The sequence below is a fragment of the Pecten maximus genome, chromosome 15 (genome assembly GCF_902652985.1).
Source record: "Pecten maximus chromosome 15, xPecMax1.1, whole genome shotgun sequence".
Taxonomy (NCBI): Eukaryota; Metazoa; Mollusca; class Bivalvia; order Pectinida; family Pectinidae; genus Pecten; species Pecten maximus.
This window is the reverse complement of record NC_047029.1, coordinates 19055999-19071082: the sequence shown is the minus strand read 5'-3', so window position 1 is coordinate 19071082 and position 15084 is coordinate 19055999. Positions and strand designations below refer to the sequence as shown.

At 40.8% G+C, this 15084-nt stretch overlaps 1 protein-coding gene across 1 annotated transcript in view; it reads right to left on the bottom strand.

Annotated features, from left to right (window-relative positions):
- The window catches only part of LOC117343094 (pneumococcal serine-rich repeat protein-like), a 132481-nt gene that overhangs the window by 25313 nt on the left and 92084 nt on the right, over positions 1-15084 (bottom strand). The window contains exons 95-103 of the mRNA XM_033905392.1: positions 11658-14732; positions 11062-11145; positions 10883-10957; positions 7610-9691; positions 6564-6695; positions 5333-5416; positions 5153-5230; positions 4573-4641; positions 2802-3407 (exon numbers count right to left, since the gene is read on the bottom strand). Coding sequence (XP_033761283.1) covers positions 2802-3407; positions 4573-4641; positions 5153-5230; positions 5333-5416; positions 6564-6695; positions 7610-9691; positions 10883-10957; positions 11062-11145; positions 11658-14732 — 6285 coding nt within the window. The remainder of the gene's footprint in view (positions 1-2801; positions 3408-4572; positions 4642-5152; positions 5231-5332; positions 5417-6563; positions 6696-7609; positions 9692-10882; positions 10958-11061; positions 11146-11657; positions 14733-15084) is intronic.

Genomic DNA, 15084 nt, shown 5'->3' with positions numbered 1-15084 from the left:
ATACCGATTGTATTTGTCAACACGTATTTGGGTTCCTCCATTGCTGTATTTATGACTTTACATAACATACCGATTGTATTTGTGATGTTAATTGAAATACATTCACAGCATTGTGTTAATGATTTTTGTTCGGATATAACAAATAAACGAATTATAAACGAAACTGTGTCTCAATGCAGGCGTTTTCCACATGAAAATGGTTGAAGGAAACACATGTTAATCCGCCATTTCGAAGAACAGATGGGATCATAGTAAAAACATGAAGTCTACATGTCCTTACCGGTGACGGATGTGGTTGTTGATACTGAATATGTTGTTTTAGTTGGTATCGATGAACCAGACGTTATTGACGTGGTTCTAGAACTCGATACAGATGTTGTTGGCGCAGACGTTGTACTGACTGATGTCTTCTCTGTTGTTGTCGAGGAACCAGACGGTGTTGACGTGGCACTAGCTGTTGACACAGATGTCGTTGTTGTTGTTGGTGCGGACGTTGTACTCACTGAAGCTGTCGTTTCTGACGGTGTTGAGGAACCAGACGTTGCTGATGTGGTACTAACTGTTGACACAGATGTCGTTGTTGGTGCGGACGTTGTACTCACTGAAGCCGTCGTCTCTGACGGTGTTGAGGAACCAGACGTTGCTGATGTGGTACTAGATCTCGATACAGATGACGTTGTTGGTGCGGACGTTGTACTCACTGAAGCCGTCGTCTCTGACGGTGTTGAGGAACCAGACGTTGCTGACGTGGTACTAGATCTCGATACAGATGACGTTGTTGGCGCAGACGTTGTACTGACTGATGTCCTCTCTGTTGGTGTTGGGGAACCAGACGTTGCTGACGTGGTACTAAATGATGATACAAATGACGTTGTTGAAGGGGACGTTTCACCCACTGTAGCTGTCGTTTCTGTTTGTGTCAATGAACCAGACGTTGGCGATGTTGTACTAGATCTCGATACAGATGACGTTGTTGGCGCAGACGTTGTACTCGTTGAAACTGTTGTTTCTGTTGGTGTTGATGAACCAGACGTTGCTGACGTTGTGCTAGATCTCGATACAGATGTTGTTGACGCAGACGTTGTACTCACTGAAGTCCTCTCTGTTGGTGTCGGGGAACCAGACGGTGTCGACGTGGTACTAAATCTCGATACAGATGACGTTGTTGGCGCAGACGTTGTACTCGTTAGAACTTTTGTTTCTGTTGGTGTCGATGAACCAAACGTTACTGATGTTGTACTAGATCTCGATACAGATGACGTTGTTGGCGCAGACGTTGTACTCGTTGAAACTGTTGTTTCTGTTGGTGTTGAGGAACCAGACGTTGCTGACGTAGTACTAGATCTCGATACAGATGACGTTGTTGGCGCAGACGTTGTACTGACTGATGTCCTCTCTGTTGGTGTTAGGGAACCAGACGTTGCTGACGTGGTACTTAATGATGATACAGATGACGTTGTTGAAGGGGACGTTTCACCCACTGTAGCTGTCGTTTCTGTTTGTGTCAATGAACCAGACGTTGCCGATGTTGTACTAGATCTCGATACAGATGACGTTATTGAAGGGAACGTTTCACCCACTGTAGCTGTCGTTTCTGTTTGTGTCAATGAACCAGACGTTGCCGATGTTGTACTAGATCTCGATACAGATGACGTTGTTGGCGCAGACGTTGTACTCGTTGAAACTGTTGTTTCTGTTGGTGTTGATGAACCAGACGTTGCTGACGTTGTACTAGATCTCGATACAGATGTTGTTGGCGCAGACGTTGTACTGACTGAAGTCCTCTCTGTTGGTGTCGGGGAACCAGACGGTGTCGACGTGGTACTAGATCTCGATACAGATGACGTTGTTGGCGCAGACGTTGTACTCGTTGAAACTGTTGTTTCTGTTGGTGTCGATGAACCAAACGTTACTGATGTTGTACTAGATCTCGATACAGATGACGTTGTTGGCGCAGACGTTGTACTCGTTGAAACTGTTGTTTCTGTTGGTGTTGAGGAACCAGACGATGTGGACGCAGTACTAGACCTCGATACAGATGTTCTTGTTACTGTGGACGTTGAACCGACTGGTGTAGTTTCAGTTGCTATCGAGGAACTAGGTGTTGTTGTCTTGGTACTAGATGTCGATACAGATGCTGTTGTTGGTGAGGAGTTTATACTAAATGAGGTTGTTGGTTGTGTTACTGTTGTTGACCGTTCTCCGGATGTAGTCTCCTCTGTTAAAACATTCCAATTATGAAAATGTGTATTTCGAGGTGATAATCTTTTATGTATTTCATGCATTATACGTAGGCTTAAAGGTTCCGCCCTTACTGTGTTGATGACTTAATATTACCTGTGATACACCGACACGCACATACATATCGATGATTTTCGGGTTGTGTATTTTAATACATTATTGGACGAATAATTCACTAAATAATTTTAGTATATAACAAAGAAAAGACTTACATGCAATACACTCTTTTGATTAAATTCATTATTATTATTTTCCTGTAGGAAACTCAGTAAGAACTTTTAAAACCTACATCATTTCAACAGAAAGTGACGACAGCCGAGATGTCATACGTAAATAACGGCTTCCGTCAGGAAGTCTATCTTTAGCTTCCTAAGTGTAAGCAAAATTGGATTGGCAATCTGATTTTAAAGAAGACGTTAGTGAAGGAAAGCATAATAATCGTTAATAACAAGTAATTTTGAACCATGTAGCAATGAAGCCGGTATTTCGATTAATATGATAGTGAACCAACACTCAAAACACTCATACACTTTTTCTACATAAAATCAACTTGTCCTTACCGGTGACAATTGTGGTTGTTGCCACCACAGATGATGATACTGAAGATGTTGATTCAGTTGATGTCGAGAAAATAGATGTTCCTTTCGTGGTACTAGGTGTCGATACAGATGTTGTTGTTGGTGCGGACGTTGTACTCACTGAAGCTGTCGTTTCTGACGGTGTTGAGGAACCAGACGTTGCTGATGTGGTACTAGATCTCGATACAAATGTCGTTGTTGGTGCGGACGTGGTACTCACTGAAGCTGTCGTTTCTGACGGTGTTGAGGAACCAGACGTTGCTGATGTGGTACTAGATCTTGATACAGATGTTGTTGTTGGTGCGGACGTTGTACTCACTGAAGCTGTCGTCTCTGGCGGTGTTGAGGAACCAGACGTTGCTGACGTGGTACTAGATCTCGATACAGATGTTGCTGTTGGTGCGGACGTTGTACTCACTGAAGGTGTCGTTTCTGCTGGCGTTGAGGAACCAGACGTTGCTGATGTGGTACTAGATCTCGATACAGATGTTGTTGTTGTTGCGGACGTTGTACTCACTGAGGCTGTTGTTTCAGTTACTGAAGATGATTGTGTAGCTGATGTTGACCGTACACTGGATGTAGTCTCTTCTGTTTTAACATTACATTGATAGAATCTAAGAGATTGATGACGGCGTTAATATTTGACATGTACTGTAATGAATATTCATTTTGAGGTGTTAACCACCTTTTTGGCTTGCACAATATGTTGTTGACTTGTAAAAGGCCAATGGAAATGTTGGTTCTCAAGTCATTATATATAGATATCATCTATTACTTTCGTTCTCAGTTTCACTTGGAATCGTGTTTTTATTTACAATGTGTTATATTATTCGTAGTCTGAAAAGCAGTTGACACGTTCTTCATATGTAAAATTATGCTATAGGTATGCAATGGCTTTGGTGCGATATATTAATTCTTGGTGATATTTCATTGGTGTGTATTTTGAACAACATACCAAAAAATACTGATACAGTATACCTCAGTGTTAAAATAACAAACGAACTGTCTCCTATACCGTGTTTCATAAGTATCGCTGTGATCTATACGGATAACTTCTGTATCAATATTATCATTTGTCAAATTTCCCTGTATCTCCTACTGTTTTCTAGCAAACTTCTAGCAATGTATGTCGTATTTTGACAACATGCCGTTTATTTCTTCAAATTATTTGGTATTCAAAGTATCCATCCCCCTTGATAAAAAGGTGAATACCTTCTTGCTCATATGTTGAATGCATTATAACCAAAAGGACAATATGCCTTGTAAATATTCCATGATCTCTTTATATGCGTAGGAATATAGATATTAGTCCCTAAAATATGAATGGTGAGTTCTGTATATACTGGCGTACATTATTATAGCGTGCGCATGAAATAATCCTGTTAATGCCTATATTAAACATTAAGACAGCGTATCTCCTAAATAGATTATTTCTTCCTATATTGACCATATACTGCTTTTATGATAAATGATACATAAACAGAAAAAAACTATTTTAATATTTCTTATCAAGTAATATGATAGACCTCGCCACACTTGTATTCAGTAGTGTATTACTTGTTCCAAGAAGTTTCACTCCAAAGTTAGTTTTCGTTTAAAAAGAACTGCCTTCATTAAAGTTTTTTATTTTATTTTTTAAAGTCAGTATCAATAATAATTGATGTATACCGAAGAAGGATTTTAGATTATTTTCCTTCCGTTTATCAATTAAAGAGTTTTAAAATGACAAGTTGTATAAAGTTCAAAGCCTTACCTTGTGTGGTAGATGTTGTTGGTGCCTCAGATGTAGTCGATGGAGTGGTGGCCTGTGTCGTTGTTGACCCTGCATTGTACGTCATTTTCATTGTTAAAATAGGTAATATAATTACGAATGGCAGTAAGCTTATTGTTTAGATGAATCTGTATAAACATATTGTGTTGGTCTTTGATGTTGTAGTAATGTTGTTATTATTCTTATTTCCCTTCCAACTTCAACGTCTTACCTTGTGTAGAAGATGTTAATTAAGATAATGGGGTATTCATATAGGACTATATACTGATACTGTATTTTCACTATTAGACACCTTCCCTCTGTCATCTTACGGGATAAACGCTGTGTTTATGAAACACGCATTAAGATTTTAGATTATTTGGTTTGTTCACATTTCTCACATCGATGCATCATAAGAAGAACAGGAACAACTTGATATTTTCTGTATTTTGACGCCCTTCGATCCCTTGTATGGTCATTCATTCAAGTTGGTTAAAATTAAGTTTAATCGATATCTACTGATGAATAAGGTGTGAAAAGGATGATATGTTAAAGATATATATCACAGTATATAAGTTCTGACCTTGTGTGGAAGATGTTGTTGGTGCTTCGGTCGTAGTAGGTCGAGACGGGTGAGTGGCTTCTTCGGTCGTTGTCGAGACTGCAATTTAAGTTGGGTTATAAGATTATACCGTAAATACTGAAGTTATATAAGTCAGTCAACATCATATGCATTTGTACATGGACCTGTATTTCTACACACCTATTGTAGTAGTCTTTAATGTTGTAGTACTCTCTTGAGTTGCACCAGTGCCAGCTGTTGTCGTAGATTGTTCCGTTGATGTCCCTGAGATACAAATGAGATAATGCTTAATTTAGATAATTGGGTATACAAATATGTCTTTATATTGTTACTGTATGATTTATACTTATTTCAGTAACGTGACCATTTTGTCGTTCACGATAGCAAAGGACTGGTAATACTCGAAGTGTAAATTGTGAACAGTTGTGTTAAGGCTGATGTTAAATAGCATTATGCGTTACTGATCGATGACGCGGTAGTAGCTGAAGTCAACGATTATAACGTGATAATAAGCAATTTTAGGATATACAAATCGATACGGAACGTTTTGTATGTATTGCGATCCTTTTTTATTGTTCATGTCATCATATACTTTTGTATTTCTTGACAAGATGACATGTTCTCCATCCTTCATAGATTTGTTTTCCGTTTTGCAAAATACAATGACGCCATTGTGTCGACAGCTTTACCATAATAGGTCAACATTGGGTTGCATTGCAATAGTAAACTTTGAGTTAATAAACAAGTATGAAAGGAGAAAAAGAATATCCCCATAAATTCATGGCGTAACAGAGAATCACAAAACCTTGGTTACCGTACCCGATGCTCGAGGGTAAGACAATCAAAAGTATCATACCTCGGATAGGAATTTTCTCTGTCATTTTCGCCATGTAGGCGAGGATTCTTTTATTCATCAAATTGTATTGATATCATGGCATATTCATTAAATAAATTAAAATCAAAATTATATATAAATTCTCAGATAATTTTGATTGTTAGGTAAATGTGATTTCGTGGCATCAAACTATTGCATGCTTGCTTTTCTAACACCTGACAAAACAAAATGACGTAAGTAATTTTACGCCGAAAGTTACGATAACTAATATGTAACATTGACTACATTCTCCGCAGGCATAAATTTGCTCAATTAATGTGCATTGCTATGCAAATAGTGTATGAAAAGTTTTTTAATGAATCTAAATATATTTCACCTTTTTTCTTTCGTTTTTTGTTCAGCTGTTTTATATAACTCGTGTATGCAATCCATCAATTCCTAAACCTTGTATGAATTCGCAAATTATCCAGGTAATTGCGATTGACCCATGTTTTAAGTAAACGATGGTTGAAATATTTCATGACTGAATAATACTTATCAATATTACCGATACCAAACAAAGAACCTTGAGCATACCCGTAGTTGTTCTATAACTAGTTGTAGAGGGAGATGTACCAGTAGAAACAGCAGTTGTCAAAGTCATTGTTTCTGACGGATAAGTCGATACAGTAGGCGTCGTAATAGTTTTCGTTGTGGAAGGCGTAGTTTCTGAAACACACGTATTGCCGCATACCGGTGCTAAATGTATTTATTGAAGAAAATTAATTTTAGTATCAAAGTGTTTCAATTAAAATTTTTTCTCGTGTTAATAATTTCTTTCTTTCCTATGTGTACAGTATTACAACATCGTCATTTGAAATAAATACAATAAATCGTCATTTTAATTAATGAGATAAGTTGATACAGTAAGTGTTGTAAGAATTTTCGTTGTTTGTGTCGAAAATGAAGGTGTAGTTTGTGAGGCAGTTGTTGTAACAAAAGAACAAATTCATCCTTTTTACTATCAGTTACTCAAGTTTATATCTGATCATTTCTAATGGCAACTGAACATTATCTGGTCTCGTTTTAGATACTAAGGTAGATTAAGGTTATGGTTGGTCTAGACATTAACGCTACATTTTTATAATGAACAAAAACAAATGACATGTGAGTCACTGTTTTATTGAAATGCGGGGAGAATTATCAAACGATCCTCGTCATTTAAGCAGAAAGCTACGAACAGCGATACGTAACATTTCAATGCATTCTCCGATAAAAATCATTTCAATGATCGTAAGATATGTATATATTACACTTAAAGAAACATAATGCGTTATATTTTCTAATAACAGTTAAAATTGTAAGCATTAATTTCATAGTTTTATGAGTACGTTGTTTTGAGAGGAATGTTCTTGCCTGTAACAACATTGAAGGATATGTTTAATGTCGATGCATTCTACCTGCAGATGACAATTGGCAATCGAAACGCATGCTAATAATTCAAATGTCCGTCGTGGTTGGTGTCGGAACAGACACTGCAGTTGATACTGCAGCTGCAGAATTTAGAACATAATGATCAATAACCAAAATACATGATAATCTTATCAAAATATTATAACATGGATATAAGTTTGTGTACTTACTAGTGACCCCCGTAGCTGATGTCGTCACAGATTGCGTACTTGATACAGAGGCTGTCGTTTCAACTGGTGTTGAGGACCCAGATGTTGCTGACGTGGTACTAGATGTCGATAAAGATGTTGTTGGTGCAGACGTTGTACTCACTGAAGCTGTCGTTTCCGACGGTGTTGAGGAACCAGACGTTGCTGATGTGGTACTAGATGTCGATACAGATGTTGTTGGTGGTGCAGACGTGGAACTCACTGAAGCTGTCGTTTCTGACGGTGTTGAGGAACCAGACGTTGCTGATGTGGTACTAGGTGTTGATGCAGATGTCGTTGTTGGTGCGGAAGTTGTACTCACTGAAACTGTCGTTTCTGACGGTGTTGAGGAACCAGACGTTGCTGACGTGGTACTAGATCTCGATACAGATGTCGTTGTTGGTGCGGACGTTGTACTCACAGAAGCTGTCGTTTCTGACGGTGTCGAGGAACCAGACGTTGCCGACGTGGTACTAGAAACCGATACAGATGAAGTTGTTGGTGCGGACGTTGTACTCACAGAAGCTGTCGTTTCCGACGGTGTTGAGGAACCAGAGGTTCCTGATGTGGTACTAGGTGTCGATACAGATGTTGTTGTTGGTGCAGACGTGGAACTCACTGAAGCTGTCGTTTCCGACGGTGTTGAGGAACCAGACGTTGTTGATATGGTACTAGATGTCGATACAGATGTTGTTGTTGGTGCAGACGTGGAACTCACTGAAGCTGTCGTTTCTGACGGTGTTGAGGAACCAGACGTTGCTGATGTGGTACTAGGTATTGATACAGATGTCGTAGTTGGTACGGAAGTTGTACTCACTGAAGCTGTCGTTTCTGACGGGATCGAAGAACCAGTCGTTGCTGACGTGGTACTAGATGTTGATACAGATGTCGTTGTTGGCGCGGAAGTTGTACTCACTGAAGCTGTCGTTTCTGACGTGATCGAAGAACCAGTCGTTGCTGACGTGGTACTAGATGTCGAAACAGATGTTGTTGGTGCGGACGTTGTACTCACTGAAGCTGTCGTTTCTGACGGTGTTGAGGAACCAGACGTTGCCGATGTGGTACTAGATCTCGATACAGATGTTGTTGTTGGTGCGGACGTTGTACTCACTGAAGATGTCGTTTCTGACGGTGTTGAGGAACCAGACGTTGCTGATGTGGTACTTGATCTCGATACAGAGGTCGTTGTTGTTGCGGACGTTGTACTCACTGAAGCTGTCGTTTCTGACGGTGTTGAGGAACCAGACGTTGCCGATGTGGTACTAGGTGTCGATGCAGATGTTGTGGGTGCAGATGTTGTACTCACGGAAGCTGTCGTTTCTGACGGGATCGAAGAACCAGTCGTTGCTGACGTGGTACTATATGTTGATACAGATGTCGTTGTTGGCGTGGAAGTTGTACTCACTGAAGCTGTCGTTTCTGACGTGATCGAAGAACCAGTCGTTGCTGACGTGGTACTAGATGTCGAAACAGATGTTGTTGGTGCGGACGTTGTACTCACTGAAGCTGTCGTTTCTGACGGTGTCGAGGAACCAGACGTTGCCGACGTGGTACTAGAAACCGATACAGATGAAGTTGTTGGTGCGGATGTCGTACTCACAGAAGCTGTCGTTTCTGACGGTGTTGAGGAACCAGACGTTGCCGATGTGGTACTAGATCTCGATACAGATGTTGTTGTTGGTGCGGACGTTGTACTCACTGAAGATGTCGTTTCTGACGGTGTTGAGGAACCAGACGTTGCTGATGTGGTACTTGATCTCGATACAGAGGTCGTTGTTGTTGCGGACGTTGTACTCACTGAAGCTGTCGTTTCTGACGGTGTTGAGGAACCAGACGTTGTCGATGTGGTACTAGGTGTCGATGCAGATGTTGTGGGTGCAGATGTTGTACTCACGGAAGCTGTCGTTTCTGACGGTGTTGAGGAACCAGATGTTGCTGATGTGGTACTAGGTGTCGATGCAGATGTTGTTGTTGGTGCGGACGTTGTACTCGCGGAAGTCGTTGGTATCTTTGTCTCTGTAGAGGATTTTGTAGCTGTTGTTTGTTCACCAGATGTAGTCTCCTCTGTTTAAACATAACATTGATTTTACAGACGTACTATACAGAGATTCGTAAACAATATCTGTCCTGTTCTGTTGGAAATAGTCATTTTGAAGATATCAACCACTAGTGTGGCTCCTGTAAAATATGTTGTTCACGTATGGGAAGTCCAGGGATATGTTTGTTATATATAGGCATTATTTGAATTGCTCTCGTTCTCAATTTTTACTAAAAATCGTGTTTTCATTTACATCTCAATGTTGTATTAACTTGAGTCTTAATTTTATCTGATTCTCACTTCACAGATCAAATGTCTTTAGTATGTCGTTTCACTGTCTTCCTTTATTCGCAAGTTGACGATCAATGTTTGATTTTGATTTTTGATTGAAAAAAAAAAACACAAAAAAACAACCTGTGTAATATGCTTTGAAATAAAGCCTGATGCCGTGTCTCATAAGAATCATTTATTTTTACAGATAACTTCTGTAGCAATGTTTTGTCAAAACCCCTTGTGTCTCCTGCTGTTTGAAAATTTCTATCAATTCATTTGGTGTTATATGAAGTATTATTTCACCTATCTTTTTGTTAACAATTAATTCATGCCATATCATAAAAAAGTGAAATTTGTCTTACTCATAATTTGAATCCATATTGCAACAATGACATTGAGCCATCAAACAATATCTTTCAATTGTCAATATAAGTGTGAACATAAATATCAGTCACTATATAAATAGCCAGTTTGATTTAGATTATTATTTTGAGCACATGGAACTACATGTATGTTTTAAATACCTATTCTCAACATTTATTAAGATGATGTTCCTTTCTAATAATTTATTTTTGCCTATTTTGACCAACCAAAGTATACACATGTTCACACATCATTTTGAAAACTTTCCCTCTGTATTCATCACATACTTTTTAAAATCAATGATTTTTTTTAAAGAAAATACGATTTCAAAATTTCTTTTCAAATGATATGATGTAACCAATGCTCCTTTATTCGCTATTGTATTACTGGTTCCAAAACGTTCCACTCCAAAGTTAGCTTTCGTGTTATTTCCTTCATTTAAGTATTTCACGAAGGCAAAGTAAGCCAGTACCAATTCTTGCATACGAAATTATAAGGATTTTAGATTATTGTCGTTCTTTCCGTTTTCAATCAGAGAGTTTAACATTAGCAAGCTGATTGCATAAAGTACCACGTCTTACCTTGTGTGGTAGAGGTTGTTGGTGCCACAGTTGTAGTTGGTCGAGATTGGGTGGTGGCCGTTGTCGTTGTTGACCCTGCAATTTCATTTATTTTCATTGTTATAATAGATAATACAGAAATGTAAGGTAGTTAGAATACAGGTAGGTGTGAATGTACATAGATATGTATTTGTACGCACCTATTGTAGTAGTCTTTAATGCTGTAGTACTCTCTTGAGTTGCACCAGTGCCAGCTGTTGTTGTAGATTGTTCCGTTTGTGTTCCTATGATACAAATGGGATATTGCACAATTGATCAAGATGATGAGGTATACAAATAGAGAACTCATAACCGATGATTAATAAATGCATCAGCAACATACATATTGTTATGTCGACGATTGAAATAGAATGACTATACACCAAACATACAATTGTGAACAGTTGCAGTCACGAATGATGTTAAATAGGATTGTGTGATACCGTTAGATGACATTGCAGTAGCTGTAGTTAATTATTAATTAATAATCATTAATCCATAATATATATCGCAAATCAATCTCGCATTATAATATTATTATATATTTGTTGTAAATTTTATATGTCATTGGTTATTTATAGTTTTTACAGTGTCCTTTCAGGTTAATAATAATCGAAAGCTTTGTGAATCTCGTTTTACTTAAAACTGGTTATTATAAATTGGTATATATCAAAATGGAAAATTTTCTATGTGTTTAACGAGAATGGTTAGATCAAAAAACTAATTTCGGAATAATATACGTTCAACTTTATCTTACCAGAAACTGTTGTTGTCGCAACAGATGGGGTCCTGGATACTGACGATGTCGTCTCTGACGGTGTTGAGGAACCAGACGTTGCCGATGTGGTACTAGATCTCGATACAGATGTCGTTGTTGGTACGGAAGTTGTACTCACTGAAGATATCGTTTCTGACGGTGTTGAGGAACCAGACGTTGCCGAGGTGGTACTGGATCTCGATACAGATGTTGTTGTTGGTGCTGACGTTGTACTCACTGAAGATGTCGTCTCTGACGGTGTTGAGGAACCAGACGTTGCCGACGTGGTACTGGATCTCGATACAGATGTTGTTGTTGGTGCGGACGTTGTACTCACTGAAGCTGTCGTTTCTGATGGTGTTGAGGAACTAGACGTTGCTGATGTGGTACTAGATCTCGATACAGAGGTCGTTGTTGGTGCGGACGTTGTACTCACTGAAGCTGTCGTTTCTGACGGTGTTGAGGAACCAGACGTTGCCGATGTGGTACTAGGTGTCGATGCAGATGTTGTGGGTGCAGATGTTGTACTCACGGAAGCTGTCGTTTCTGACGGTGTCGAGGAACCAGATGTTTCTGATGAGGTGCTAGATCTCGATACAGATGTTGTTGTTGGTGCGGACGTTGTACTCACTGAAGATGTCGTCTCTGACGGTGTTGAGGAACCAGACGTTGCCGACGTGGTACTGGATCTCGATACAGCTGTTGTTGTTGGTGCGGACGTTGTACTCACTGAATATGTCGTCTCTGACGGTGTTGAGGAACCAGACGTTGCCGACGTGGTACTGGATCTCGATACAGATGTTGTTGTTGGTGCGGACGTTGTACTCACTGAAGCTGTCGTTTCTGACGGTGTCGAGGAACCAGACGTTGCTGATGTGGTACTTGATCTTGATACAGAGGTCGTTGTTGGTGCGGACGTTGTACTCACTGAAGCTGTCGTTTCTGACGGTGTTGAGGAACCAGACGTTGCCGATGTGGTACTAGGTGTCGATGCAGATGTTGTGGATGCAGATGTTGTACTCACGGAAGCTGTCGTTTCTAACGGTGTTGAGGAACCAGATGTTGCTGATGTGGTACTGGATCTCGATACAGATGTCGTTGTTGGCGCGGACGTTGTACTCACAGAAGCTGTCGTTTCTGACGGTGTTGAGGAAGCAGACGTTGCTGATGTGGTACTAGCTGTTGACACAGATGTCGTTGTTGGTGCGGACGTTGTACTCACTGAAGCTGTCGTTTCTGACGGTGTTGAGGAACCAGATGTTGCTGATGTGGTACTAACTGTTGATACAGATGTCGTTGTTGGTGCGGACGTTGTACTGACATAAGCTGTCGTTTCTGACGGTGTCGAGGAAGCAGACGTTGCTGATGTGGTACTAGCTGTTGACACAGATGTCGTTGTTGGTGCGGACGTTGTACTCACGGAAGCTGTCGTTTCTGACGGTGTTGAGGAACCAGACGTTGCTGATGTGGTACTAACTTTTGATACAGATGTCGTTGTTGGTGCGGACGTTGTACTGACATAAGCTGTCGTTTCTGACGGTGTCGAGGAACCAGACGTTGCTGATGTGGTACTAGCTGTTGATCCAGATGTCGTTGTTGGTGCGGACGTTGTACTCACAGAAGCTGTCGTTTCTGACGGTGTCGAGGAACCAGACGTTGCTGATGTGGTACTAGCTGTTGATCCAGATGTCGTTGTTGATGCGGACGTTGTACTCGCAGAAGCTGTCGTTTCTGACGGTGTCGAGGAAGCAGACGTTGCTGATGTGGTACTAGCTGTTGACACAGATGTCGTTGTTGGTGCGGACGTTGTACTCACAGAAGGTGTCGTTTCCGACGGTGTCGAGGAACCAGACGTTGCTGATGTGGTACTAGCTGTTGACACAGATGTCGTTGTTGGTGCGGATGTTGTACTCACTGAAGTTGTCGTTTCTGACGGTGTTGAGGAAGCAGACGTTGCCGATGTGGTACTAGATCTCGACACAGATGTCGTTGTTGGTGCGGACGTGGTACTCACTGAAGCTGCCGTTTCTGACGGTGTCGAGGAACCAGACGTTGCTGATGTGGTACTAGCTGTTGACACAGATGTCGTTGTTGGTGCGGACGATGTACTCACTGAAGCTGTCGTTTCTGACGGTGTTGAGGAACCAGATGTTGCTGATGTGGTACTAGATCTCGATACAGATGTCGTTGTTGGCGCGGACGTTGTACTCACTGAAGCTGTCGTTTCTGACGGTGTCGAGGAACCAGACGTTGCTGATGTGGTACTAGCTGTTGACACAGAAGTCGTTGTTGGTGCGGACGATGTACTCACTGAAGCTGTCGTTTCTGACGGTGTTGAGGAACCAGACGTTGCTGATGTGGTACTAGGTATTGATACAGATGTCGTAGTTGGTACGGAAGTTGTACTCTCTGAAGCTGTCGTTTCTGCCGGTGTTGAGGAACCAGACGTTGCTGATGTGGTACTAGCTGTTGATCCAGATGTCGTTGTTGGTGCGGACGTTGTACTGACATAAGCTGTCGTTTCTGACGGTGTCGAGGAAGCAGACGTTGCTGATGTGGTACTAGCTGTTGACACAGATGTCGTTGTTGGTGCGGACGTTGTACTCACAGAAGCTGTCGTTTCTGACGGTGTCGAGGAAGCAGACGTTGCTGATGTGGTACTAGCTGTTGACACAGATGTCGTTGTTGGTGCGGATGTTGTACTCACTGAAGTTGTCGTTTCTGACGGTGTTGAGGAAGCAGACGTTGCTGATGTGGTACTAGATCTCGACACAGATGTCGTTGTTGGTGCGGACGTGGTACTCACTGAAGCTGTCGTTTCTGACGGTGTTGAGGAACCAGACGTTGCTGATGTGGTACTAGATCTCGACACAGATGTCGTTGTTGGTGCGGACGTGGTACTCACTGAAGCTGTTGTTTCTGACGGTGTTGAGGAACCAGACGTTGCTGATGTGGTACTAGATCTCGACACAGATGTCGTTGTTGGTGCGGACGTGGTACTCACGGTTGTTGGTTTCTTTGTTACTGTTGATGATTGTGTAGCTGTAGTTGACTGTGCACCGGATGTAGTCTCCTCTGTTAAATACCAACATTGATGAAATTTCAAAGATGTATGATCGAGTTTTAATATCAACATTTGGCCTGTACGGTAAGGACTATTCATGTTAAAGGTGATTACCACTTGTGTGGCCCTTGTAAAATATGTTGTCCAGGGAAGCGCATGTTGGTTGCCAAGTTATTAATTATAGACATTACGTGAATTGCTCGTGTTTTCAAGTTTTACTTAGAATTGTGTTTTCATTGACAACTCCGTGTTGTATAAACTTGAATCTTAATGATATCTGATACTCTCGTCATAGATCAACATTGGCAATTTGTATTAAATTTCTTTGGCTGTGTCACTCCTATCTTTTCTTCGCAAGTCAAA